This window comes from Sorghum bicolor, chromosome 2 (genome assembly GCF_000003195.3).
Source record: "Sorghum bicolor cultivar BTx623 chromosome 2, Sorghum_bicolor_NCBIv3, whole genome shotgun sequence".
NCBI classification, from domain to species: Eukaryota; Viridiplantae; Streptophyta; class Magnoliopsida; order Poales; family Poaceae; genus Sorghum; species Sorghum bicolor.
Genome location: NC_012871.2, coordinates 12,990,515 through 13,015,153, shown reverse-complemented (window position 1 = coordinate 13,015,153; position 24,639 = coordinate 12,990,515). Strand labels below are relative to the sequence as shown.

Sequence of the window (24,639 nt, the reverse complement as noted above, 5' to 3'; positions counted from 1 at the left end):
TGACGCAATGGCCAGTGGGTAAGGCTGCGTGCCCAAGGCCTGTTATGCAAAATCCACAAGGTTCTCAATATACATTGATGCATTGGGTTTTAGAGCACTGGCATAATGGATTGTTAACTGAGACAGTAGATCCAAGACTCAGAAATGATTATAACTTCAATGAGGCATGCCTAGTTCTAAATTTGGGGCTTTTATGCTCACATTCATTTATTAGTGCAAGACCCACCATGCGGCAAGTGATGCAGTACCTCGAAGGTGATACGCCAATACCAGAGCTTACATCAACACATTTCAGCTTCTCTATGCCGGCCTTAACTCAGGACGAAGGATTTGAATCACCTAACATGTTGCATCCACAATTAACTACAAGTATTGGCACATTTTCAAGTCTCTCAGGAGGAAGATGATATTTGTGGTGTTCAGATTGATGGCACCCCTTGAAAGAAAGTTGCTACCAATGCTTTCTAGGTTACTTAATTTGTTAATAAATACAAATGCAAAAATTCACTAGATCACAAGAGATTACTTGGAAAAAAAACTATTTCATGTATAAAGCATTGTTCTCTATCTTGTTATTCGTAAAGTTAGTTATCATTTTTAGTTGATATGGTGGGTTTGCATGTAGATGAGTATACTGTATTAAAGAAACAATCTTCTTTTATTGGTAATTTTTTGTAATATGCTACCACAAACTATATATAAGTTTTCAATCATATCATTTACATATTGATTAGAAATTATGTGGCTTATTGAAAATTCTGGTGCCACCTAATGATATATTTTTAAAAATGGCTATAGCTAACACACCATATGTGTGACAAAACTGTCCAATTTAACCTGACCCAAATGAACTTGTCAATATTACAACACTAAGCACGCTTGAAACCAGTCAAATTCCATAGTCCATCAATCCCACATGAATGGAGAACCCGAACCACCAATGTTTCCATCACATCCAGGATCATAATACATAAGTCATCACGTAAGGTCAACGTGGTGGAGGAATCTATTACGTAATAGAATGAAAACTGGCAGTAGTTTTTTAAAATTGACCAGCACTCAAACTTCATAACAATACCACTTGCAGTAGTTTCAATAAGGGTTCATGAATACAGATAGTTGAAAGCTTTCAAATATTGTGCACCCACCCACACGCACGTTTTATTGTAAATAAACAACAAACAATAGCCAATAGGCATAGCCAGTCCTTTTTATTATGCGATAACATATAGGTTTAGATTACGCCCTAGCCGCACGTTCATAGGTAGATAGACATTCCAAATACTTCTCCACAATATCTAAACCACATAGTTCTTTCACCAGTGTCATTGGTGCAGGGACATCCATCTGAAATTCCAGTGGTGAGCGTCCAGATACAGTGCTGTTTGCAAACTCCACTCTTGCTGCTCGGATAGCTTCTCTCAGTGCACAATGAACGGATGAGGCAAGAACCAAGGCAGGTTCACCAGAAGCTGGCAGAAACAGTACAGATTGATTGGTATCTACCAAGCATATTTCAATCTACAATGCAATGAGTAACTAAACTGACTACCTTTTGAAGAAAGCACACGGTTCTTATGGTATCCAGTGTTCAGCACCTCAGCATGAAACTGTTTTGGGATTATGTCCACACTTGGGATCTTGTAGTCCCATGTGCTGTTGCTAATCATCAGGCCATCACTGTTCGTAATATACTCTTCATATACGAAAAAACCAATTCCCTGTATAAAGGAACCTTCAATCTGCAAGATAAATTCCATGGATAAGATATGGTGCCATCAAATTAATGTACAAGAGCCCAATAAGGCACTAGCTACGCTGCAAAACCTGTGCCAGTATTTTGCTATACTTATATGTTCAAGAGATCAGTATGGAGCACAACAGGGCAGAGTAAACTCCTGACAAGGGAAATGCCGAAATAGTTCTATTAGTTAGTGGCTTCTCATTATTAGCATATCCATCACATTATTAGTCAAATGTCGCCAAGACTGAATGTTGCAAAATATGAAAACATACAACATTCAGTCATGTTGTATCCAGTGATCATTTTATATTCTCTTTTCGCAACCCCCTCTTAACTAAGATTGTGTTGTAAGGGTCTATTGTTTCTCTCTTTAAACACACGCAGTTCGAGGACAAGAAGAAACATGCAATATTTCAATACTAAACCTGCAATACCTAAATTGAATGTTTGCAGATATAGATCAAATTCCCAGCAGTTAACCCATTTTCATTTGAAAATGCCACCAAACAAGTTAACTCTCTAATACATATCAAACAATTAACAGAAAATGTGCTTCACATTTCTCATGTACTTAAATTATATTACCCTCATCAAGTCCAAAACTATGGTCTATACTCTATAAATCAATGAACAACATTTAAAATGAAAATTGATTAAGACAGGAAGCACAAAAGGATCGACAGCAAACCTGTCCTAAGTCTACTGCAGGGTTCAAGCTCTTCCCACAGTCATACACAAGATCGCCCCTTATTAAAGTAATTGCTCCTGTAAGAAGATCAATCTCCACCTGCACTTTTTAGAAGATTTCAAATAGAAAGAGTATCCTCTATAAGACATCCAAACATGATTTAACTGCACTATTGTAAATTAGTCTTGAGAATTTTGGCGCACCTCACTTATACCAGCTCCATAGTTAAGGTACTTATTAGAAACTTGGCCAGGTACCCAGTACGCACTTGCAGATAAATTAACATTATCTTTAGAGGCCTGCTTGGAAACATTACAGGACGTTTTCTGATTGCTGCTACAGCATGAAATAGTATTGTACAAAGCATGAGCACAAACTAGAGGAGGATAAACTTGCCTGAGAAATCAAAGTATCCCATGAGACATTTTCTGATTGCTGCTGCAGCCTATCCAAGACTGGCTTTAATCTATCAAACAGCATATTGCATGCCTGAAGGGTGGCTGCACAACTAGATTCAGAAGAAGTGCTGCCAGCAGTAAGTCCACCTTGTATTAAGTTCAAGGTGTCGGCCTGTAGAACACGCACTCTCTCAAGAAGACTTTCACCTCCATCAGGCCATAATTTTCCTAGAGCAAAGGCAGTCATCTGCTGTACTTTTGTCCATAGACCTTGCCCGATTTCAATTCCACCAACCTCCAACACTATGGAGCCATCATTGAGCACGGAAACCCTTCCTGGGGCCGGCCTTGGCTCTACTTTGAAAATGAGGGGTACACAAGAGATGCCACGTTTCCGCCACTTGTTGTTACTATTAAATTCCTTTATGGACTCAGCTCGATCCAGGTAGCTTGAAGTTGAGATCAACCTATCAAAAATAGAATGCAATGTGTACGTAGAAGCTTCGCCCGCACTATCTGGGTAGAACAACTGAAGAGTACCATAGGTGTGAAAATTCTTTTCCCTCACGCTGTTAGCATCCACTGACAGGACAGACGCAACATGCTCAATTACAGCATCTGCCATTAGGGAGCCTTGTGCATCTCCAGGAGCACGCATTACAGATTTAGATGAATTATTTGTTTTGCAGAGCTTGATGTCAAATGACAGAGCACCCCAATTGTACTTCTTGACACTAGATATAATATAGCCTGGTATCACGGGGCTTGCATCTGGAGATATTCCAGCGTTAATTAATAAATCTAGACGCAAGGCCGTAATTTTTCCATCAGACTTGAATCCGACAGAATAATGAGCTTTAACTGGGTGCCTACCACCAATCATAACCATATCAGTGTTGCGATTAAGGTACATTCGTACAGGACGTCGTAACTTGTATGCACAAAGTGCAGCTCCCGTTGCAACCTGCACAAGCATGTACCACATGTAAGAAACAGATGCTAATGTATACTAGGTCCTTATGATTCATGATATTGTTAGCAGATTGTCATATGCAATCACCACAAATGGAAATATCAAATATGTCAACTGAAGTCTAAAATAGTTGCTAGAGATCTTCTAAAGGACACTGATAATTTGATTTTGGGCTAGTGTTTTTTTATTGTGAAGCCCAAATAACAGAGACAGAGTTAGATGCATTTGCATGGTGTAAAAGCGCATGGTTAAATGAATATATTCTCCATTAGGCCTAAATGGCTTTCGTTGGAACACATGATTCCTACATAACCAAACCTCATACTACAAACTATCAATACAACATTTATTTTCCACAAACAATGCAGTTAACAAAGTAGAAAAAAATATTGCACTTAACAATTTTCTAAGTTTAAAATTGTATATATAGAAAACAGAATAATAACTTTTTCATCTGTACTATAAATGTAAACTTTGGATGTCCTTTTTCAGTTTGCGAGTCTAAGGAAATAGCTCTTAACTAAAGAATAATAAGGATTTTTTTAAAAAAAATTGACACTAGTCCTAGTCTAAACATGCAATAACCCCATCACAAGTTAAAACAAGATACAAAAGTACAGTAAATTATACTCCAGAGTAAAGATTTTACATTAAAAATAATTATTTTTCATAAAATGGAAGATTTTGGTTATTACAATCTAGTTTTGTTTATTCTCACTTGGAATGATCTGAATGCCTTTCCACCAAAGCCTCCTCCAACCCTTCTTGTAATGACACGCACATTGCTGAATGGAATACCTAGGCACCTTGCTATGACACTTTGTGCAAGTTCAGGGTACTGTGACGAACTGTAGACTACCAAAGTGTTATCCTCATCTGGAACTGCTAGTGCTGTCTGTGTTTCCATGTAGAAGTGGTACTCAGAGGCAAGTTTTACCTGCAGTCATGCATCAAAATCAAAACTACATGAGAGATCCTCTCTTAGCTTCCATGAAAAGGGAAGTAGGATAGGTACTAGTGAAAAGTACATTGATGGATCTTACTATGCAATTTCAAACTTCCGTCGTAATTGAGGCTTTATTATCTATGCGAAACATCCCAAATTTTTTTACATGCATATATTTCAAGTCAAAGTTACATATACAAAAAAAATGAGTCATTAAATGTGTCATTAGTGTGTGATTTCCGGACCCAGTTTGCACTCAAACTGGGCTTGCACTTGTTTTATTTTTCTCTTCCTAAGTTCCTAGTAAAACTAGCGGCAGAACTTTTGCCGCCCTTCTGAAAAAAAATGTGTGACATTAAAAATAGTTACCAACAATACACTATTGATCACCTCACAACAAAACAGAGAGTTACTATTAATAATTGTTACTTCAATCTTAACTTTGAAGTAGCTACTCTTAGCAATTACATTGAAGCAACCATTACAAAAGTGACTCAGTAATCCAAAGTTTCAGAAGTAGTGGTCTAGATAGTATTAAACTCAGGTGGATTATCTCATCTTTTGGCTTCTCAAATGTTTAAGGTTTCTTTGTCTATTGATGTATTAATGCAATAGTATCTACAATACAGTTCAAAGCAGACAGCTCTCCTGCGTTTTCGAGAAAAGTGGACTCTACACAGGATGAAAGAATAAAAAATTTGGAGCACACAGAACTGCATGCTTTAATTTTCCATCATTATTTTATGATGCAAGTGAAATTAAATTATTAACAATTCTGGAAAGTTGTTGAACTAAAATACTTCTGTTGATGGGATCTTGTGATCAGCTTCTGCCATGCCCTTGGAGACATCACCAACTTCTTTAGGATACAATTCCGGGGGGACATCAAAGTAGCTACTCTTTTCCACTGCTTGCTCCACAGTTATGATCGGTGGGCTCAAATCTTCTGTGTCATATTCAATAATAACCTGCTTGGCTGCCATGTCAGCATACCTTTGTGTTTCTGCAATCTGAGGTAGAGGTAATGATTTAGCAATACAGATTACGGTCATTAATATTCATAATTGTCTTTTATCAAAAAGATTTTTAAGAGAGCAATTATTCCTGTGATTGGTTATACTACAAAACATGAAAGGGTAAGTACCACAATGCCAAGAGCTTGACCAGCATACTCAGCAATCGGATCACCAAATAGTGGTTCGTCACCAAACATAAAGGATGAACCAATATTTTGTCCTCCACTTGGAATATCCTTTGCAGAAACAAAAGAGATGATCTTCTCTGATGCTAAAGAAGACTTGAATTTTATACTTTTAACATAAGCAAGGGGTTGTGTGCTGTAAACAAATTCTCCATAGAGGCAATTCTTTGGAGCAGGAATATCATCCACATATACTGCCTCCCCTGTATTACACAATAGAAACTTCAAATCTTGCTCTGCAAAAAGATTTTGGAGAATATGTTGACAATACTAAAAAATTCTAATGTAACCACATACCAGAAGCTTGAAGTTCAACACCATACTTCCTAACCGGTTCACCAACTGGTTTATAATCATCACTGGAAAATGTTTCTTGACGTGTTGATAATGGCAGATTTGTATCTGCTGAATCAGCAGAACTACTGTTCAGAGACTTCCCAGGCTCTGGGATGCCTTTAGAAAGCGGAGATAGGAAACTGAAGAGAAATCCAACAGCTGCACTGACTCTATATTCAGGATGTGATGTTCCCTCCATTGGTACAACCGTTTCTCTAAGTAATTGAATTGCACCAAGTACAACCGAAGCAGTGAGTGCTTTACCAGTAAGGAATTCCTCCACCTTCTTTGCTCTAATAGCATGTTCTGTTCCATATGCACCAAAAGCCAACCGCAGATTACTCAATACAAGAGTATCTGATTGTTCATCCACACAAGCATGCCCCAAGAAAGCACAATTTACATATGAAACAGCATTGCCAAGAGGACGAGGAGCTGCTCTGTAAGTTTCAAATAACAATCTTGTCTTTGTCCCAGAATCTGGGATCCAATGTGGAATAAATATGCTCAGGAGTAAAGTAGTAGCATCTATAGGAGGCTGCTCTAGGAACTCTTCCAAAGTAATTTGTCTTCGTTCTGCAACTACCTGAAGACAAACTGTTGCACCAGCACCGAGGAGTATGGTTGCAATATCTGATGGAAATGGGAATTTTTGTGCCAAAACTATGTTTCCTCCAATACTAGCTGTGTTACGAACAAAAGGTGTAGCAACTTTGCTCATGTGGTTCGCAAGTTTTCTGAAAACCACGCTTCCCTTTGGAGAGGATGTAGATTCACATTCTTCCTCAAGTATCTCAATGGTCCTAGAGATTGGTGTAGCTGCTCCAATTTCAAAGCCAGACTCCCTCCTTACAATATTTGAAAGTTCTGGAATGCCTCCTATGTCAATATACTTACTATAGATGTCTTGATCCTTGTATCCTGGTACACCACTGCTAGTATTCCCAACAACCACTTTGACTGAGTCACTAAATAAATAAGAATTTATTAACTCATAATATTCTTTGATACTTCTCGGATGATACCAACCCTCCCTGGAGACTGCAATACAAGGACTACTCAGATGATCAAGTGAAGATTTTATCTCAGTTTTTAGAAAGTCAGGAAAGGTGCAGATTCCGCCACCAAGGATGTAACTTGGCAATTCACTAACATCTGGGTTCTTATCACCTTTCTTCCAGAATATATTAAGGCCCAAATCCTCCAAGTCAACATCTGATGCAAAACTTTTGCAGGCATCAACAATTGGACGGTAACCAGTGCATCTGCACATGTTGCCAGAGAAAGCCTTTTCTGCTTCTGATACTTTTAGTTTTGAGAACCCCTTTGGTGGTTCAGGCCTATTGGATTTGTCAGCATTGATAAGGGAAGTGAAAATAGACATGCACATTCCAGGAGTGCAGAAGCCACACTGAGAGGCATGAAACCCAGACATCCTTTCCTGAACAGCATGAAAGCCCTCTTGGCTATTTCCCAGACCCTCAGTTGTGATAACTGAACAGAAATTTATAGTGTAAAGTAGTGTCAAGCATGAACTTGCAGTAATCTTTGGGTTATACTTTGCTATAAGGACAACACAAGCCCCACAACCGCCTGCAATATGAATTAAAGAGAACAAGTCATCTAAAGATACCACACAGATGTGCAAGAATAGGCTGAACTGAAAGATCTGAATCTAACTGGCTAAAATAACCAAATACGTTGCGATTTGATTTGTCCTGGAAAGAGTTTTTATTCCAAACCTGAATTTAAACCTCCCGAAAAATATATAGTCATACAAGGTGATTGAGATGTACTCCATAACAAAGTAATTCAGTTTACACTCTTACCATTTTAAGGATTACGGTCATCCAGAAGAGATACTCTGGACATTCTATTTTAGTGGCCTTTCCATGCACTTTTAAGAGCCTTTCCAAACAACTTTCTAACTCGTGCAATGTCACGCAACCAGGCAGGTAGCCCGGCTCTCGAGATTCAACTCCCTCCCAAGTCTGCTGGACCGAAAACCTAACCTGAATCTGAAGTAGCACTACATAGGACAAACAGAACATCGCTTGGTTACCCTGGTGTCACTGATGGATGAAAAGGGCGCCACCAGGACCGAAGGCACTGAAGGAGCTCGATGCTGGCGGCATCTCTGCCGTGTCCGAACAATGGCAGCAGATCCCGTGGCAGCATTCCGCGGCCACCCCAACTCGTGCGCCATGGACAGGGAGGTCCCTTGCCGCCGCTCATCGGCGAAGCAAGGCACGGGAATGGCGGCTTCTTCATGCGTCGAGGGCTAGAGGGTGTGGACAATGGCGGGCGGCGTCACGCGAGGTAAGGAGTGCTTGGAAGCTATTCGACGAAAAGGAACAAAGCCGTCGTGTTGTGTAAATTCTAAATTGGTCGTTTGGCTTGACTGCCGTCAAGCGAAATCTATCTTTACTAGGGCCTTGTTTAGTTCCTAACAAATTTTTTCAGATTCTCCGTTACATCGAATCTTTGGACGTATGCATGAAGTATTAAATATAAACAAAAATAAAAACTAATTATATAGTTTGGTCGGAATTGACGAGACGAATCTTTTGAAACTAGTTAATCTATGATTGGATAATATTTGTCAAATACAAACGAAAGTGTTATAGTGTCAATTTCCTAAAAAATTTTAGAACTAAACAAGGCCTAATTTTATATTATTATATACTATATTTTCAGTTATAAATAAGTGGTGTTAAAGTTGAACGTCAGCTATGTGTATATTTAACTCTTCATGTTAAATTTAAATAAACTTAAGACCTTATTTAGGGCATGCTTGGTTAGCCTCTACTAAGTTAGAGCAACTCCAGCAATAGCCAAAAAACAGAGCCTCTTTTTATTTGGGTGCTCACCTCTATTTTTATTGGCCCAACAAATTTCTTCTACTCCAGCAACAGCCCCCAACAAAGCCCTCAAAATCCACATCAGCAGTCAATGACATGGGGGACCCATCTGTCATTGAGCTAGGCCTTTCTTCTCATCTTCACACACAAGTCAAGGAGGCGAGCACGATGCTTGTGCTCGCACGGCTGGGGCAGCGCACCCACGCGGCGGAGGGAGGCGAGAGAGGAGGCATTGGTCGCCGGGGAAAAGGGAGGCGGTGAGAAGGGGAGAGAGCATGGCAGCCGCGTCGCTAGTGAGAAGTCGTGCGACCGGGTGGTGGATCTCGCATCGTGAATCGTAGGCTAAGGATGTCGAACCCGTGACGGAGTGGAGGCGGCGGCTCGCCGGAGTGGCCATCGGGGAGGGAGATCCATGGGAAGGGAGCAGATTTGGTGGCGCAGTGGAGGCAGATGGCTCATTCGAGCAAGGGAGGCTTGAGCTCGCACGATAGATGGGAGGTGGAGGCGCTCGTCAGAGTGGAGTCGGGCTCGTAGTCGCGCGATGGAGGAGGGGAGGTGGTGGCGCTCGCTGCAGTTTCGTACCGCGCGGAGTGAAATAGGTGGATGGGGGCCGAGGGGGTGACCCAACAGGAATTAAGGCTGGTGGGAGGATTTTGTTGGCCTAATAAATTTGGGTCCAGTAGGGGCTCTGCTAGAGTTCGATTTTTAACCTCGACACCTATATTTAGCTATTGGGGCTCAAATAGGGACCCTATTGGAGTTGCTCTTAGCTAAATCTAAAATCGTTTAGGCCCTGTTTAGTTTTCCCCTTCTAAAACTTAGCTACTAAGCTTTAGTTTTGTGACTAAACTGTCAAACAAACTGACTAAAAAGAGACTAACACTACAGGAAAACTAGGCTTTGCCGACCGCTAAAATCCTTTGCCACCTGCCAAAGGTAGGGCAGTCGGCAAAGGATTCTTTGCTGACTGCCCAACAATCCTGACAGGTGGTAAAGAAAGGCAGTCAGCAAAGACGGCCTTTGCCGACTGCCTGGCAGGTGGCAAAGAAAGGCAGTCGACAAAGGTGGCTGCCTGGCAGGTGGCAAAGAAAAGCTGGTGGCAAAGGTGGCGGCCAGGTGACGGCCCTCATCTCCGTCCCCTTTGCCACCTGCCAAGCCGTTAGACAGTCAGCAAAGACAAATTTGAATTTAGGTTTTAGACATTCGATGTCGTCACTTGCTCCAAACTTTCTCAAACTTTTTTCATAGACTCCACATGCAATAAGAGTGAACCTTATAAACTTTCGTGATTTTGTGACCCTTTTTGCTATATTTTGTAAATAAATTTTTTTAATTGTATTTTCCACCGCAGAATCCTACTTTGAACTGCAGGTGCATCAAATAATGGAACTTAGCCATTCGAAAAATGATATTCATGTTGGAGAGTCTATTTTAAGGTTGTTTCCCAAAACTCATCCAAAATTTTGATGTCTTTATCCACGGGACATGACCATCCACGTGTGTTAGAGGTGATTTTTAATTATATAAAATCCAAACAAAGTCAGAAAATTACGAAACTTGACGAGGTGTCATGTAATCACATGTGGAAGCTATAAAAAATTTAAAAAAGTTTGGAGCAAGTTGCAGTATCAGATGAACAAAACCCACACATTTCCAATATGATCACATGTGATCACATGAGCAAGTATTTGAGTTTTATACATCTAACATCATAACTTGCTCCAATTTTTTTCAAATATTTATCATTGGCTCCTCATGTCATAACATGACACCTCAACAAGTTTCGTAATTTTCTGATTTCGTTTGAGTTTTATATAATTAAAAGTCACTTCTACCACACTAGGATGATCATGTTATGTGGACAAGGACTTCAAAATTTTGGGTTAGTTTTTGGATATGGTCTAAAAATACATTATTCAACATGAATATCATTTTTCAAATGGCTAAGTTTTACTATTTCATGCACCTATAGTTCATAGTAGGATTATGCAGCGGAAAAATCAATTTAAAGAAATTAATTAATGAAATATAGCAAAAAAAGTCAAAAAATAACAAAACTTTTTGAGGTTTAATTTTATCACATGTGGACCCTATAGAAAAAATTTGAGAAAGTTTGGAGTAAGTTGCAGTATCAGATGAACAAAATCCAAACATTTCCAATATGATCACATATGATCATATGTTGAAGTGTTTGGGTTTTGTACATCTGACATCACAATTTGCTCCAAAAATTTTCAATTTTTATCATAGGCTCCCCATGTGATAACATGACACCTCAACAAGTTTCGTAATTTTCTGATTTCGATTGAGTTTTATATAATTAAAAATCACTTGTACCGCACTTGGATGATCATGTTCTGTGGACACGGACTTCAAAATTTTGGGTCAGTTTTTGGATATGGTCTAAAAATACATTATTCGACATGAATATCATTTTTTGAATGCCTAGGTTTCATTATTTTATGTACCTATAGTTCATAGTAGGATTATTGAGTGGAAAAATCAATTTAAAGAATTTAATTAATGAAATATAGCAAAAAAAGTCATAAAATCACAAAACTTTTTGAGGTTTAATGTTATCACATGTGGACCCTCCGCCTGCTCAGCAGGTCGGATCTAGGTGGGTGTACAGCAGCGCGCCGCAGATTGGACCGTCTTCGTGGCCTTTGTGGCCAGCTGGGAGCTCTTCACACGACGGTGGCGACGGGTCGCAGGACGCGTGACTAGCTATGTGGTTCCTATACTTTGCAGGATGTTTGATGTTGGTTTTGCACACCATGTTGGATGTTTGACGTTGGTTTTGCACACTTAGTATGATTTGTTGGATGATGGACTTGTTGAACTCATTTATTATGGTTTATGTGTGCTACATATGTAGATTTGTGTGATATATATGTGGATCTGTGTGATATATGTGAATTCCAGTTATATAATCATATTTGTGATACAAAATAAAAAAAAACAGGCCGAAATTTTATTTATTCCAGCTTTGCCACCTGCCAAAAGGCAGTCGGCAAAGAGCCCTTTGCCACCTGCCAAGAAATGCAGTCAGCAAAGAGCTCCGTCATCTCACAACGGCGTTCGTTCCCTTTGCCGACTGCCATACTGGCAGGTGGCAAAGGCTTTGCCGACTGCTTTTCTCTTGGCAGGTGGCAAAGGTTTCTTTGCCGATAGAATCTTTGCCGGGTGTTCTTTGCCGACTGCTACGTGTAAAACAGTCGGCAAAGCCTTTGCCACCTATTTTAGGGCCTTTGCCGACTGCTTTTGGCAGTCGGCAAAGAACGGAATTCTAGTAGTGTAAAGAGGATTAGTCTCACTAGTCACCGAATAGGTGCTAAATGGGACTAAAATATCTCTTTTAGTCTCTTTAAGTCACTTTGGAGTCAAACATCTTGACTAAAAGGAACTAAAAGACCTTTATCATCCAAACCAACACATGGGATGACTAAACTTTAGAAGCTGGTTTAGGTGACTAAACTTTAGGATTTGTGAACCAACACAACCTTAGTCATTTTCATCAAACGCTATGACTAAAAGGGACTAAATGAGCTTATGATTGAATGGGACTAAATGAGTTTTAGTCACCAGTTGTTGCTAAATGGGACTAAATCTCACCTTTTAGTTAGGGTGCCTTACCTGACTAAAGTGACTAAATGGCCTTTTTTAGTTTCTTTAGTCACCAAAACCAAACACCTAGTGACTAAGGTTTAGTCCCGGTTTAGGTGACTAAAGTTTAGGTGGAGAAACCAAATAGGGCTTTAGATGCACATGTATTTACCTCGATCTATTTGCGTGTCGATCTAAATAGAGTAAAGTACACTAGAGGTACTTAAACTTATGTTATTGTGTTATCGTGGCCCCTAAAATTCTAAAAAAGTCATTTGGATGCCTAATCACTACTATTGTCTCGTTTTGGTCCAACAGGGAGCCAACATGTGCTATAATCTTGCAACCCCTCCCCACCAACACTCGAGGGTGATAAAAAGACTATGGGTCTGATCCCTTCGCGACTCAGAGTGAAAAATTAATTAATTTTCATATCAGTCTACTCCAATACATAGGCTTTGAGTCGTGAAGAGATCGGACCTACGACCTTTTAATCGCCCTCTCGTGTTATAGGGGGGTGTTGCAAGATTACACCGCGTGTCAACTCCCGATTGGAACAAAACGAGACAATAGCATTAATTAGGTACCCAAAAGACCATTTTACAATTTTAGAGATAGGAACGACATAGTAGCGCAAGTTAGGGACCGCTATACATTTTAATCATTTAATATAACTGTATTCAAACAAGTGCTAAGAGCACATACTACATAAGATCATCTCTAAGAGTTCCCAAGAATTTCTTTCTAAAACCATGCAGTTTTCCAACTCACCAAAAGTTTTGGAAGAAATAAATAAGATCATCTTCAACAATTTTTAATAATTTACTCGTAAAATATAGAAAACAATTTTACATCAGAAATCTTATACTACTTAAAAGTTATCCTAACTATTTTTATAACTCTTTCTCTAACATTTGCATCAGAAATCTTTTTCTACTCTTAATTTTTTTCACGCCCTTCTACTTTAGATTGGAAGACCGATACATGCGTGGATATATATGCGCGTGTGTTTAGTATTTTTTTCGTGTACCAAAAGATTAGGAGGTGGGATTGGAACTCTTGGAGATGTGTTCTTTTTTATTCTTGCCAAAAAATCCTAGATTGGGAGGTTTTATTGAAAACTCTTGATGCTCCCTTACCCAAAATACAAGACCTATTCGAAGTTTGGGTAGTGCTACAGGCAAAAGGTTCTATACTTATTTTTAGTCTTCTCCAACAAAAGAGCCAAAAGAGAATCCTTCCTATAAATGGATCTCGAGGAGAGAGGATATTCATATTTGGGTTATGTCTCTCCTGATACCTAAAATGGGTCTTCCATATAGGTACTCTGTTGGAGACTATAAGTATTGTGTTGGAGACCCATTTTGAGTTTGGGTCTCTTTATAGGTCTGTTGGAGATAGACTTATGGAACTATATATGTGGACTATGTTGCTAGGCTGATAGCAGCTCCCCCGCTCAAAACACAGGGATGAAAACTGAGGGAAATCTCATCCCATGGTATTTTTATATTTTGGAGAGGATATCGAAATAATGAGAAGTGACCTTGGAATTTGGATGGATACTAAAATGTGACAAAATAGTTTAGTGTTTTTAGACTTTTTTTTGCATTTCCCACTTTTTTGTTGGGATATCCATCATAAAATCCCCTTTCTGTTCCAAATTATAAGAACTTTTGACTTTTCTAGATATATTATTTTTATTGTGTATCTACATATAATACATATTTAAATGCATAAAAAAAGTTATGTATCTAGAAGATCCAAAATATCGTCTTAGATATCTCCCAATCATAAAACTAGATGGTTTTTCAAGTTCATTATTAAAGTGTCAACTAAATAACAGGGCACTACAATTAAAGACACGAGATGAAGAAATTATTTCTTCATAAAAATTATGTCTATACGAGATTCAAGACATGAAAAATATAATAGGTAGATAATAGAGAAATAAGACATGTGATTGGACATAAAATTATTTTGTAGAACTATCCATTAGTAACATAGTTTTGTATAGAAATGTTACGTGTGGTTTTTAGCATTGGGCTGCCCTTGTAATTTAGAACGGGGCTAATAGTAAATTGTGTCCTCATGAGTGTGCCTTTGCATTTGCTTTTATACTTGTATCCGAGTTATATGTGAAGGTGAACAATGAACTATGGTTGGTTGTTGTGCCTCAAAAAAAACTATGGTTGGTTGTTGGGTCGAGGCTTGAAGTTATTATTCTTGGTTCTATCGGTTAGTGTTATCGTAATGTTTTTATTTGGATCATTGTCAAGGTGTTCATGTTCATATTAGTCCGTTTCCTATACCAAGTAATCATATGTCGCTCATGTTTATGAACTTAGGCCGTTTGAATCTCTTCATTTTGAAAGAATTAGAATCTACTTAATAGATTAGATTATTTGGTTTGGAACTTAATATTAACTAGGAGAATACCCCGCGCGTTGCTGCGGGGATTCCAAATAATTTAAAAAGAAATTAGATTATTTATATTTATATGGATGAAACTATCTTAAATTAATTTTGGTGAATGGTTTGGCTGGCCAACTAAATGCATGTTAGTGGATGAAGAGATAACTATCATAATTATATGTGCTAGTTAGCTATAATTGCAAGTTCTAGTGGATTGTTGATGTGGATAGCTTGTATGTTGAGAGAATTCTCTAGTGGGGTTTAGCTTTATAAGAGTATAAGATAATATATCTAGAAAAGCCACATGAATTAAAATTTAATATAGAGAGAGTGTAACACCCAAAATTTTGATTTCAATTAATAGGATTTAATTAGATGTATTTATGTATTTTTGTGAGCATTTGAATCTAGCAAAATAAATAATTTTGTGCAAATTAAAATTCACCATAAATTTAGAAAACATGAATTTGCATTCATGCTGGGGCATATTTTTATTTTGTGCTGTGAGACTTTGGTTTGAAGTTAATTGTGTTCAAAATTCTATTTGAAAAGGGCTTTGAAAAATAAAATAGAAAAAAAAAGAAAAAGAAAAGGGGAAGAACCCCGCAGCCAGCTGAGGCCCATTTCTCCTCTCTGGCCTGCTTGCCCCCTTCCCCCACAGCCCAGCTTCTTTCCCCGGCCCAGCGTGCGCAACCAGCGACCCCGCAGCCCAGTAGCCAGGCCCGCCAGCGCGCACTCCCTTTCCCCTCTCCTTCCACTCGCTGACAGCCGGGTCCCGCCCTCTTCTTTCTCTGGCAGCACGGGCCCACGTGGCAGCGACTTCTTCTTCTCCTTCCTCAGGCCGAGACCGAGCCGACCTCTTCCTCTCACAGAATTGGAAACAAACCTCCTACAATCCCGGGATTTTTTGCTCAATCGCGTCCTATAAGACTCCCTAGCACCGCAGCGAAGTCCCCTTTGCATCTAAATCGTGAAACCAAGCTCTAGCCGCACTGGTCCGCGCGTTTTCGAATCTCACCGGGGCCGAACTCTTTCCCACCGCGGCGAGCCCTCCCTGCGCGTTCTCAGGCCGTGCCAAGTACGCAGGTGAGCTCGGGGTAAGCTCCTCTCTCGCCTGGTGCTTTTCTTTTCTCTTCTAGCGCGCGGATTAACGAGATCCGTGAACTCCGGCGAGTCCTGGGCGGCGCCCATGGCGCGCCGCCGTGGGTGGCGCTGTTCCGGCGGCCAGCCGGCCGGCATGGCCCCTGGATCGCTCCCCCACCGTCAGATCTCAGGACGGTCGAGATTAGAAGATACCTTTTCACTTGCGTTTTTGCTAAAGAATCCCCGGAGAAATCTATATATTAACCCGCGGTCCTTGGCATATTCCGCCAAATACGTTTTCTCAACTTTAAACACGTATTTTCGTCGGTTCAAGTGAAAAGGCGCAATCAGATATTTACAGTTTTGCCATTGGAATTGAATTGGTCATAAAATATTCATTTTAACTCCGTTTTTGTCCATTCAAATCTCGTTAGATTCGTATTTACAAGCTCTACATGTTAGAATTATTTATTCTCTGTTTTGAAACTTTTTAATTTCCTGGTACTATTTAATTAATTGTTTCTCTATAGGAAATCTTGGAAAATGCATAACTTCTCCGTTTTAATTCCGATTTTCATGAACTTTACGTTTGTGTGATCGTAGCGCTGCGTAGAATATTTTCATAAACTTTTATCTTTGATTTTTCACTGTTTGGTGTAATGTTCTAATTATAGCTTGTTTGCTTTGTGTATGATTGTCTACATTGGATTGCGTGTTGTTGATTGATGTTTGGGAATAGACGGTGAGCCCGTACGTTGGTGATCAAGACCAAGCCTTTGAGGACCAGCAGGCTCAGGAGAGCTTTGATCAAGGCAAGTATAACTTGGGATTATCCTTGTTACCTATATACATTTAATACAATATTGATCATATGCATGTGTCCACCTTGATGACCTTAGCAAAATCATAGATGATTGTTATCCTAAATTTCTTGTTACCTATTTGGATATGCATTTGGGTAGTTCTTGCTAGTGCTTGATTATTAATCCATGATCTTGTAACATGAACATTTGAATATACAATAAACAATAAAATAAGCTTTCTAGCAACTTGAATATAAAGGGTGGAAAGAACTCTGGCTTTTGCTGGATTGATCTTGACCCTCCATAAAGGACTTATCCCTTGGCAAAAGCTGGGACAACTCGTACAACCATGAGGGCTATATGACTCTGGCTTTAGCTCAGTATGAAGAACTTTTCTAGCTTGTTAGAGGTTACCCGAAAGGGTGGAGAGGCTGAACCGTTTTGGGTATAGTGTGGCCTCTGTCTGTATGTGTATAGGCTGCGAGTCATTGTGCCATCGGAAGGGGGGCTCTATATCTGCGCGCAAAGGAAACTTTACGGCCCTAACATGTTAGACGAACTTTTGAAAGACTTCATAGTGATCCCTGCCGACCTCCCTTGGAAGGGGGTTAAGAGATTAGCTACCTCGGGCGAAAGGGTAAATCATGACTCATGGGTAAAGATGTACAACCTCTGCAGAGTGTTAAATCTGGTATACTAGCCGTGCCCACGGATACGGGCGGCCCGGAAAACTGACGGAATAGATGGACACCGATGAACGTGAATAATGATAATAAATGATGGTTTATTAAGTTGTTTATATGTGTTATTCTTAATTCTTGTATACATTAATCATGTGGTTATGGGATTAATTATGCTACCTTGATATTTGCTATCCAATGATTAAACATGTTATCCACTATTAAAAGCTAAATGCAATCAAACCAGTGTCAGCTATTTGAGCCTCATGAACCCCTGGTTATACTTGTTGAGTACGATATGTGCTCACTCTTGCAATTTCCCAACACCCCAGGTTATGATAATGATGATGACTGGAATGAGGATTACCGTTATGAGTACTAAGCTTGGAGTCAACCAGTCAATGCTGTCCCTGTGTGGAGCTTCCGTCGAGAGCGTTGTTTACTTTATGCTATCATCTTTGTATGCGACTATGTGATTTATTATTGTTCTGCTATGTAATAAACACTGCAATGGTACATTTGAGATTTGTCTACTTATGTGTGCGACTGTTTCTGGGGCACATATGAGTCTTTTATGCATCCTATTTTGTTCTTAAAATATGGGTGTGACAGAGAGTACATAGGTATTAAGCTCTATTTGGATCCATTACTTAAGAGAAAAATACTACTATATGAACTATTTTAGAGGTGGGTAGAATGTGTTGGTATAGAATCCACCCATCTCTAGACAATTATTTAACCGTCTCTAAAAATCCAGGCCAAAACCTAATCACCCGTAGAGATCAATTTCTAGAGACGGGATGAGATCTAACCGCCTCTAGAAATTATTTACAGAATTTGCAAATCAGATAAACAATAGCAAAATTTATTTACCCTAGGAGAGAAGCCAACAAGGCAACTGCTGACACCCATGTGCCATGCAAAATACACACATTTTGCGTGTTTTTCTTCCTTACCACTCCACTTTTACTTCAGACTAAGTGGTTGATACAATTCATTTACTATAGCAAATATTATAGTAAATATTGGACACACTAAAATAATTGAAATGAAGAATTTCGAACTTAAAAGTTTTATCTCTTTTGAGTACTATATAACTCTAGTTTAGGTTGCTTTTCCACCAAGATCATTTGAAAAATTAAACAAAATAACTCGAAAAACTTAAAACTTAAAACATAATTTTGGGGACCTACAATTTCAAATGAAAAGTAGTAAGCTACAAAACTTCAGTTCTCTTAAAGTACAACAACTTCAGTTTAGGTCGTTCCTCAATCTGATGTTATTTGAAAAAAATAAAAAAATGAATTTTAAATGTTGAAACTTAAAAAAGAATTTTTAGGACCCAAAATATAATGAAGGTAGTTAACTAAAAATTTGTAGATCTCTTTGAGTACTTCAATTTTGGTTTGTATCATTTCTCCATCCTTTATATTAAAAGTTTAAAAATTTGAATTTCAAATTAAGAAACATTAAAGAAGAATCTCCTGCTCTAAATGCTTATAAACGAAAATATTGTCAACTTCAAAGTTTTAGATCTCTTTAAGTAGTACAACTTTCGTTTAGGTCATTTCTCCATCTAAGGCCATTTGAAAAAAAAAATCAAATTTTAAATTGTTAAAAATTAATGTAAAATTATCAGGTCTTAAATGATTTTAAAGAAAAATTAGTCAACTATAAAGGTGTAGATATCTTCGAGTATTCTAACTTTGTTATAAAGTTTTCCTTCATTCATCTAGATCTGAAGTTAAGAACTTTACTAAGGCAGTTCAAATTGCCAATTGCTTCTACAAATCTATTTCTAGCTGTGATTAGCTGTCTTTATTAGAAAGGAATTTTCTTTAGGCCATTGTTTTTTCTAGGCATATCTAAAATAGAGGGTGAACGGACCTCCAGCGGTTGGAGCTACTCCCTCTGTACCCAACAAATATTTGTACGTTTGGGATTTAAAAATTTTCCGGGAATATGTGAACACTTTTCACGGACTGCGGTTATAGGATATAGATGCTCTCTCGTCCACTCATTCTTCACCCGTCTTTTCATGCAAAGGTTTTCTAGATGCTTCTCATCCACACATACACTTGCCTCAGTTTGTGCCCACTTCTAGAAGTGCAAAAAACTTTTGGACTGAGGGAGTACTCATTAGCACTCTAGCAGGCCAAGTTCTAATCTCTGCAGGGACGAATTTTTAGACTAGGTTAATAAAGATAAAAAGTGTTAGGGGCGCCCCTACTAACGGTTTTAAAAAGTAAAATAGAGGACATTTTTAGAGGCAGCTAAAAAAAAGTTGATTTTGAGACCGTTCTCGATATAGTTGTCGAACTACTCGCGTTGCAAGTACATACCTTCTAAAGTAATGGTTTTTTCTTATACCCGTGGGACTCATGCACCATCCCTACAAAAAAAGTAAAAAGAATTGGCGACTTTTGCACGTACGACGTCTTTGGAGTTTGGACCACGGCAGGTCACATATCGTCGTTACACTGCCATAATCACACATGTACTGTGCTGTACAGCCCAATCGCTATCTCCGAAGATAGTTTAATTTGATACTCAAGCCACCACAACCACAAGATGATATTCTGCATCCATGTCCATCCATAATCCATTTATATGATCATAGGATGCGTTTCTTTTACACGCGCGTGTAGTTACTCTCATCTATGTATCTCTAGATTTAAGGTGTATATAACCGGATGAAATGTATATAGACAAAGTATATGATCATACTAGACCATCTAGAGTGATATGTATGTTAAGTATACATACATAGGCCTTGTTTAGTTCACCCCGAAATCCAAAAAGTTTTCAAGATTTCCTGTCACATCGAATCTTGCGGCACATGCATGAAGCATTAAATATAGACAAAAACAAAAACTAATCGCACAGTTTGACTGTAAATCACGAGATGAATCTTTTGATCCTAGTTAGTATATGATTGGACAATATTTACCACAAACAAACGAAAGTGCTACAGTTTTCGGAACTAAACAAGGCCATAGAGTATATGGTTATACTTATTGTATATAATATAGTAGTGGCAATTTAGTAATATATTTAAAATATATTTTTTTAAAAAAAATTCGCGTGGTAAGATCTAGAGTATCTTAATATGAGTATATAAACATACTCAAACTGATAAACAAGTATGAATACATACATAATGTAGTTTATTGAAGATGAGAGTAACTACACGTACATATACAAAGGAATTTATATATATATATATATATATATATGTATATCTATATATATATATATATATATATATCTATATATATATATATATATGTATATATATATATATCCGTCTATGCGTATTGCTCATATTTCGTGGTCATAAGTGTAGTGTTGGATGATACTGAACACTCTCCAGTACTGCTCAGTATTTTTTCTGCTCAAATTTGGCTTGCGGTGTAGAATAGCGCTACCGTATATATATATATATATATATAAGGCATGATGTAAAGTGGGTAAAATATTTTTCCACAGCTAAATTATACTCTTTTTGAAAACGAGGAAGTACATACATATTCTAGCTAGTCCTGTCAGTGACACCGAAGCAGATATCTGCTGTAGCATCGTCACATCTCAAAGCTATAGACGACCTAGCATGCATTAATTAGCAAGCATTATTTCAACAGTTAGCTAACTATCCATATGCATATGGTCGATCAACATCATGGGCGTTGAGGGTTGAAGAGCTAGCGGCAGCGGGGATCGATCGACTTTGCTGCTATATAGCTAGCTTGTTGCTATACATGCATGCATGATTGGGTGCGTGGCGCCGGCGCCTAGTGTATATGTATGTCTAGCCAGCGGTTGTTGTTCAGCCCAAGTCGTCGCCGTCCCGGCATGGGATTGTTATTGATCATCCATGCATCGTGTGTTAATTGTTTCTATACCAACACAGATCAGATTCATTTTTGTCGAAATATAGTTTTTTCTTAAAAAAAATTCGGATCTGAAAATTGCAGACTACGCATATAATTAATTAAAACTGTTAGGAACTAATAAAGCTACAATTTTTTTTTAACATAAAACACATCACTAACACTAACCGATTGCCTGAATTGTCTTCTGGTTGCGTCCATAACCCCGGCCCTAAAATGAACATAGCTCCCGCTGCCTCAACAGCAAAGTCAACATCACGTACAGTACGTGTGTGCCATCCAACCGTACCATGAAAGAAAGGGATCGAATTGCATCGTCCTCATGCAATCCGATCGATCGGGCGCCATGGCTGGGACCACGAACGATATTAATTGCTGCATTAGTCGACGTCAATGGACGCTGGACTACTAAAGCATGCCACGACTGCTACCCCCTCTAGTGTGCCATATTTGGAGGTCGTTTGATATATATACACAGCTCGTCCCACTTCAGCTAAAATGATTCCGGACGGCGGCTCCACGCCTTCTTAATTTGTTTTTTTTGAACTAGCTCCACCTTATTTGTTGAAGCAACTTTATTTTGCTGTAGATTTGCTTGTTATAGAAACATTAGGCAAAAAAACTTTTTGTTTTTATTATTAAAATGGTAGACTTCTTCTATTGTTTTTAAGTAGTACTCGGTAGTATAATAAAATACTACCACTAGTTATTAGCACATGAGAATCTCATTAGGAGACATATAGTAGGGAAATTTATATTAAATTTAAATACTAGGAGAAGTCTAAAATTCAGGTTGTATTTAGACTCGTGAACCCACTTGTCATTGAGCTATTTATCATTTTTTTCTCTATTCTTTTATTCCTCCCTCCTCTCTTTTTCTCTCTCACCTATAGTCACATCTCCCTGGCGAGCTCTTGCCACCATGTCCGAGCTTGACCTCCACACCGTCCCTCCTCCCCCTGGAGGGCATCATGACCTATGCTCGTCCTCTCTCTGTGGAGGTCATCACGACCTGGACTTCTCGTCCCTGACATCGATGGTCGCACTTGGCAATGGAGCTCACGCCCCTTCTAGATATATATCCTTTTAATTTCAGATGTTGTCGATCTACGCTCCTTCTTGACCATGCATGCTCTGCAGCGATTCCGCGATGACCTGAACTCCTCCTCATGGTGGACGGAGATGCGCCCACCATCATCAACCTTGCCTCTGTGGGACCACATGAACAAGAGAGAGTACTACTTTGGCCCTGTTGATTTGAGCTTATCTGCCGAATCTGTTAGTCATTTAACAGTGTTTTTCTCTCACAACAAATCAGTAAATAGTACTTTTAGCTATGACTTTTCCGACAAGCGACAGACGCTTAATTTGTTTCAGATCTGTTACTATATTTTTTATATTGTTATTTGATTTTTTTTAAGGAAAAACCCGTTGCTGACTACAGGTGTGCATAACTATTCATCATTCGTCCAATCAAATTTACTTGTTTAATAATTAATCTAATTGACGGTGCATGGTACATGATTTGTTTAGCCTACCCATCAGACGTGTCCTATCCGATTCAATCTAAATGATTTTGTATATATGCATGGTGATGGCCACAGGCAGAAGCAGATGAGAAAGAGTGGGAAGATCCGCACTTATCATAGTAGAAAATACCATGCTACGTGCAGCTAGCGTACGTACCTTCGCCGCAGCCGAGCTTGGGGCCCTTGAAGGGCGTCCGGGTGCGGATGAACTCCAGCAGCCTCGTCGACGGGTCGACTCCGGCCACTTCGTACCTCTGCCCGTTCAACGCCAACACCACCCGATCAACCGCCATCCCATTCCCCACTGCTGCCGTCGTCGTCACCGCCGCCACCGCCGCCATGGATGGCGGACTCGATCAATAGCGAGCGTTTGCTAGCTATTGGTCACGCATGCACTAGTAGCTGGTACGCGTCGATCAGATCGACGGCGGCACGGTGCAAGCAAAGCTAAGCTAAGCTTTTGTATATATACTGTACGTGGGGAGGCGTGGTTGCGCGCTGCTGGCCGGCACATCACACGCGTTGGCCGCCCGGTATGGAGGGTCCGTGTGGAGAGAGCGAGGTGTATATATATATATATATATATATATATATATATATATATATATAGCCCGTTAGAGTGAGTTTATCAGTCGAATTTATCTCTCCTACTTAAAACACGAATCCTAGACCCGTCTACCACGCTCCCTTGGTGAAGCCTCCTCGGCCCGCAACTGAACTCCTTGCCCCTAGCCAATCAGAGCCACTGTCCTCCACTCGTGCCTGTCCTCCACTCCTCCCCACGCATCCACACTCCATCCCCTCCTCTCTCCACGCACCCACCCCATCCTCTCCTCTCCCAACGCACCCCGACCCCAATCCCTCCTCTACTGAGCGCTCGCCTGTGCCCTCTGCTGGTGCGCCATCGCCGCCGGTTGAACGAGGCGGTCGCCGCTGCCTCGCGCTCCAGGAGCCGCCGGAGGGTCGGGTGCTGGCTGAGGTGGCCGCGCACGCCCGCCCATGCCCGCGCTCGCCTCCACTCCAACGACGGCGACGCCAACGACTGAGTCCCGTCGGCGACGATCCCCGCCACGCCAACGCCGTGGTTGAGCCCCTGCGCCAACGACGAGCCCTCTGCAGCACGGGTATCACCGCGACCAACTCCTGCCTAAAGATTTCCAAACGTGCCGGCACGGCACTACACGGCCCTAGCACGGCTCGGCACGGCCCGTCTGGGCACGGCACGGCTGGCACGGTAAAAGAAGCGTGTCGTGCCGTGTCGTGCTACCGTGCCGGGAAGCAGGCACTAGCACGGCCCTAAAATCCTAGGACCGTGCCAAACGTGCCATGCCAGCACGCCGGGCCAGCGTGCCCCGTGCCGGCCCTGACACTAAAACTTCACAAGTCTATATATATTCATTCAACTTGAAATTTCACAATGCAAATTTATAGTATTCTTAAACTACTAGAAAAGAACAGAAATTGCACAGAAAAGCAAAGAATACATTGA

At 39.9% G+C, this 24,639-nt stretch overlaps 1 protein-coding gene and 1 pseudogene across 3 annotated transcripts; one reads left to right on the top strand and one right to left on the bottom strand.

Moving 5' to 3' along the window:
- The window catches only part of LOC8057290, a 2,742-nt pseudogene extending 1,899 nt beyond the window's left edge, over positions 1-843 (top strand).
- Positions 1,020-23,685, bottom strand: LOC8057289 (putative aldehyde oxidase-like protein). 3 transcript variants are annotated; one of them, XM_021453731.1, is made up of 10 exons: positions 23,308-23,685; positions 6,248-7,879; positions 5,894-6,153; positions 5,550-5,759; positions 4,522-4,740; positions 2,829-3,794; positions 2,636-2,731; positions 2,433-2,531; positions 1,553-1,742; positions 1,020-1,472 (listed from the first exon to the last, which is right to left on the bottom strand). In XM_021453731.1, exons 1-10 carry the CDS (start codon positions 23,489-23,491, stop codon positions 1,240-1,242), a joined length of 4,089 nt encoding a protein of 1,362 aa, XP_021309406.1. In that variant the 5' UTR covers positions 23,492-23,685; the 3' UTR covers positions 1,020-1,239. The 3 variants fall into 3 exon arrangements, with proteins under 3 accessions (XP_021309406.1, XP_002459708.2, XP_021309408.1); XM_002459663.2 differs by lacking the exon at positions 23,308-23,685 and adding an exon at positions 8,116-8,649; XM_021453733.1 differs by lacking the exon at positions 23,308-23,685 and adding an exon at positions 8,349-8,649.

What these genes read in the sequence shown, in the direction of transcription:
- LOC8057289 (XM_021453731.1), bottom strand. Translation starts at nt 23,491, where the DNA reads ATGGCGGCGGTGGCGGCGGTGACGACGACGGCAGCAGTGGGGAATGGG. An exon ending in ATGGAGCTGGTATAAGTGAG is followed by an intron (nt 2,532 to 2,635) that starts GTGCGCCAAAAT and finishes TAAAAAGTGCAG; the next exon opens with GTGGAGATTGATCTTCTTAC. An exon ending in CTGCAGTAGACTTAGGACAG is followed by an intron (nt 1,743 to 2,432) that starts GTTTGCTGTCGA and finishes TTTATCTTGCAG; the next exon opens with ATTGAAGGTTCCTTTATACA.